The following is a 4,097-nucleotide window of genomic DNA, read 5'->3' as shown; positions in this document are numbered from 1 at the left end:
GAAGGTCAATTAATACAATTTATCACATCAACAGACAAAGAAGAAAAATCACATGATCACTCCAGATACTGAACAAGCAGTGAGAAAATCCAATATTCATTCACAGTAAAAAAAAAAAAACTCAGTAAACAAGGAATAGGTGAAAAGTTTCTCAACTTGATAGAGAATGTATAGCTAAGACCACATACATTGTGAAAAACAGGTGCTTTCCCCCTAAGATCAGGAATAAATAACAAGCCTTTCCCTTCTCACACTCCTTTTCAACACCACACTGGAAGGTCTAGATAATATCATAGGACAATTAAAGAAAAGAAAGGGCATTCAGAATGAGGATTCTAGGGTGTCAATATTTGTTACACTCTGTGATGGGATTAGTAGGAATAATCAAGTGATGTGGCGAAAGGACCTCTCATTCCATCTATAATCTGAGGAGTGTGTGTCAAGGGTATTGTTCTCCCAAAACAGACCATAGATGTTTCTCTTACAAAAGACAAACACTGGGCCTCCCCGGTGGCGCAGCGGTTGAGCGCTGGGTTGCGAAGCTGCCCGCGGCCCCTGCGGCGCGGTTCGATCCCCAGCTGCTCCCCTGCCACCAGAGGAGGGTCCCACGTGGTGCGCAGACCTCTCCTGCCGCCCGCTGCTCCCCTCAGCAGTGTACTTCGGTCCTTCTGCCTGCTCTGCTCCCCGCTCTGGCTCTGGTGAATTCTCTCACCCTCCCGTGCTTCTGACTGTACCCAGTGCTTGTATAAACAAAACAAACAAATAAATTAAACATGCCTCTATTTAAAAAAAAAAAAAAACAAAAAAAACAAAAGACAAACACTAAGGTCCACACACTAGGAAAAACAAACAAGTTTCTCTTAGCAATTGGTAACTTTGATGACTTTCCTAGCCCATGTTTATTACTGAGTGAAAATAAATTTCATAGTAACCAGTTTGCCAAGCCCCCCTTTTATGTCCTTGTTTCTAAGGCTGTAGATGAAGGGGTTCAGCATGGGGGTCACCACGGTGTACATCATAGCAGCTGCTATATCTGTCTCAGCTGAGTGCGAGGATGAAGGGTTGAAATACAGGAATATGATGGTGCCATAGAAGAGGCAAACAACAGCCAAGTGGGAGCCGCAGGTGGAGAAGGCCTTCCATTTTCCCTTTGTGGACGGGACTCTCAGGACAGCGCCAGTGATAAGAATATATGACACCAAGATGCAAATAAATGGAACGATCATTATTATTCCTGCTTCGATAAGGATCATCATCTGGTTGAGGTGGGTGTCAGAGCAGGAGAGTTTCAGCAGGAGGGTGACATCACAGAAGAAGTGGGGGATGGCGTTGTCCTCACAGAAGGAGAGTGGAGTCAGCAGCAGGGTGTGCAACAGGGCATTGAGGATGGCGATGACCCAGGACATGGCCACCATCACGGCGCAGAGCTGGTGGGTCATCTTTGTGGAGTAGTGTAAGGGGTGGCATATGGCCACAAAGCGGTCATAGGCCATGACAGCCAGGAGGAAATTGTCCATGTCAGCAAGGACGATGAGAAAATACAACTGTGTAAGGCAGCCAGAGAAGGAGATGGCCTGACTCTCTAGTATATGGTTGACCAGCATTTTCGGGACAGAGGTGGAAGAGAAACAAATGTCCACGAAGGACAGGTTGCTGAGGAAGAAGTACATGGGGGTGTGCAGGCGGGAGTCCACACCAATGGCCAGGAGGATGAGCAGGTTCCCCAGGACAGTAGCTAGGTACATGCTGAGGAACAGGAGCATGAAGAGGAACTGCTGCTGTTGGGGCAGCCTGGAGAGCCCCTGGAGGAGGAACTCGGAGACACTGGACTGGTTTCCCCCTCCCATGGGTCTGGCCCAGGGGCAGAAAAGACACAAACTTCAGAAACCAAAAGCTAAGGGTTTGACCTCAATAACCCAAGCTCCAGTCACAGCGGTATTAACAAATCCTGTGTCGCAGTTGTTAAATCAGTACCTGCTCCTATTCCCCACACCCTCAACTTCCAATTCCCAGCCCCAGACAATGCTGATATCACTAGATTCAATTTTATTTTAAGATTTATTTTACTTATTTATGCATACATGAGCTGGGGTGCAGGCCAGAGGTGTGGGGTTGAGAGGATTCACTAGGGACAGAGTGGGGAGCAGAACAGGCAGACTGACTGAAACACACTGCTGAGGGGAGCAGCGGGCAAGACAGGAGAGGTCTGCTGCACCATGTGGGTAGCTCTCTTGCTGGGGATCGAACTTGTGTTGCAGAGGCTGCTGATAGCTTCACAGTGCTGAGACTTAACCCCTTGCATCACCAGGGAAGCCCTCACTAAACTCAATTTTAAAATTTTATCAAATAACAGAAACATAAGGTACATAGAAAGTCCTTCTTTTTCCACTGTGTACTTCTCCTGTAATATTCACATTTAGCCCACTTTGTAGTAGCACATAGACAATAAAAACAGCTGATTGCTACTGAGTTTCTCTCAACCTCCAGCTGATGGATCCAGGACACTTACTATATTTTATTTGGTTCTAACCAAATAAAATAATTAAAATAACTTGTCTTCAGGCTACACCTGAAGACAAGGAAGATTTAACCAAGGGGGTTCCTCAAGGATCTCCACTCATCAGTAAAGAAGTACTGACAGCTCCACTTTTGTCATCTCACCTGGAGGAGCTGGTGCTGCGACTATCAAGCCTTCACTTTGGAGGAACTGGGCAATGCTCTTATTTTTTACAAGGTTTGGAAAACCTTGAAAATGGAGGCAGGTGCTGAGCTCATGGAGAGCGAAGTGCACGACCTTAGCGCTCTGTGCAGGAGGGATGTTTGGGGGAGTCAGAGGCAGGTATTTACTGTAGCTTCCATGGCCGTTGAGACCAGATTCCCTGTGAGCCTCATTACAGACAAGCAGAAAGTAATCATCCCACCAATTTCCTGGTCCCTGTGGACCCAACAATGATGACAAAGTATATTCTCTGACTCCTGGGTCAGAGCTTGGGGACAGAGTCTGGGTGGAGACAAATCCCACAGAAAATTCCCCGAGACTTCGAATTGCATCACCTTGCTGATATGGGTTTATGTTTATGACATTACAGTAATTAAAAGACTTTTTTAAAATTTTCTTTGCTCAGGAACTGACAGGGGTAATTAGCATTATCTAAGTGGATTCCCTTTGTTCCCTCCCATCTGGTCCTTTATTATGTAGAGTTAGTGATTCTTTTGCAGACAGTGAAGGTGGAGCTTAACATCAGAGTGGTCCTTCATTCTTTATAGCCTTTGGTGTAAAGGGTAACTAGTTTGTCTGGGGCAGGAGATAACCATATCAGAGAGAGCATAGCAGGCTATGATTCCCTGCCATGGTAGAGTTCTTTTTTTTATGATTTATTTATTTATGCATACAAGAACTGGGTACAGGCCAGGGGTGTGGGAGGTGAGAGGATTCACCAGAGACAGAGTGGGAAACAGAACAGGCAGACTGACTGAAATACACTGCTGAGGGGAGAAGCAGGTGAGCCAAGAGAGGTCTGCTGCACCATGTGGGTAGCTCCTTGGCCAGGGGTTGAACTGGAACTTGTGCTGCAGTGGCTGCGGACAGCCTCGTAGTCCACATCTTAACCCCTTGCACCACCAGGGAGGCCCAGACTTCTTTCTGGTTGTATACCTGGCTTGCCAGGTAGGAAATAATAGGTAGGAATATTGATCATTAGGCAGGAAAATAGGATCATTCTCTGAGAATGATCCCCTAATCAATGGTCACAGAAGTGTATGCTCCATCCCCCCAGTTTATACTCTAACACTTTCTGCCCAGTGAGGCTTCAAGATTGGATTAGGGAACCTGGACCTGCAATTGAGGGTCGGTGGGTCATGCTCAGTAAAATTTTGCCAGAATATGTAAATCCAAAAGCATTCAACTCTCCTCTGACCACCCATGGATGGAGAAGCAAAAGTCTATAGAGATGGGAAAAAACGCAACCACACAGAGTAGTAAAGACAGGAGAAAACAATGATGACTGCCCTTTTAGGACAATGCCTGGCCTACGTTATGGCCTCACTCACAGTTCTTAGTTACAAATAACAAAAACAAGTCTTCCTAGGGGCCTCCT

At 46.3% G+C, this 4,097-nt stretch overlaps 1 protein-coding gene across 1 annotated transcript; it reads right to left on the bottom strand.

Moving 5' to 3' along the window:
- Positions 1-684: 684 nt before the first annotated feature.
- Positions 685-1,847, bottom strand: LOC311167145 (olfactory receptor 1f45-like; the record flags this gene model as incomplete). The annotated part of the gene is made up of 1 exon (XM_084227977.1): positions 685-1,847. The coding sequence occupies one exon, from the start codon at positions 1,845-1,847 to the stop codon at positions 903-905; it is 945 nt and encodes a 314-aa protein (XP_084084103.1). The 3' UTR covers positions 685-902.
- Positions 1,848-4,097: the final 2,250 nt, after the last annotated feature.

This window comes from Talpa europaea (genome assembly GCF_964194135.1).
Source record: "Talpa europaea genome assembly, chromosome: 2".
Lineage (NCBI taxonomy): Eukaryota > Metazoa > Chordata > Mammalia > Eulipotyphla > Talpidae > Talpa > Talpa europaea.
Note: the sequence above shows the minus strand (reverse complement) of the source record. Positions and strands in the feature narration are given on the sequence as shown.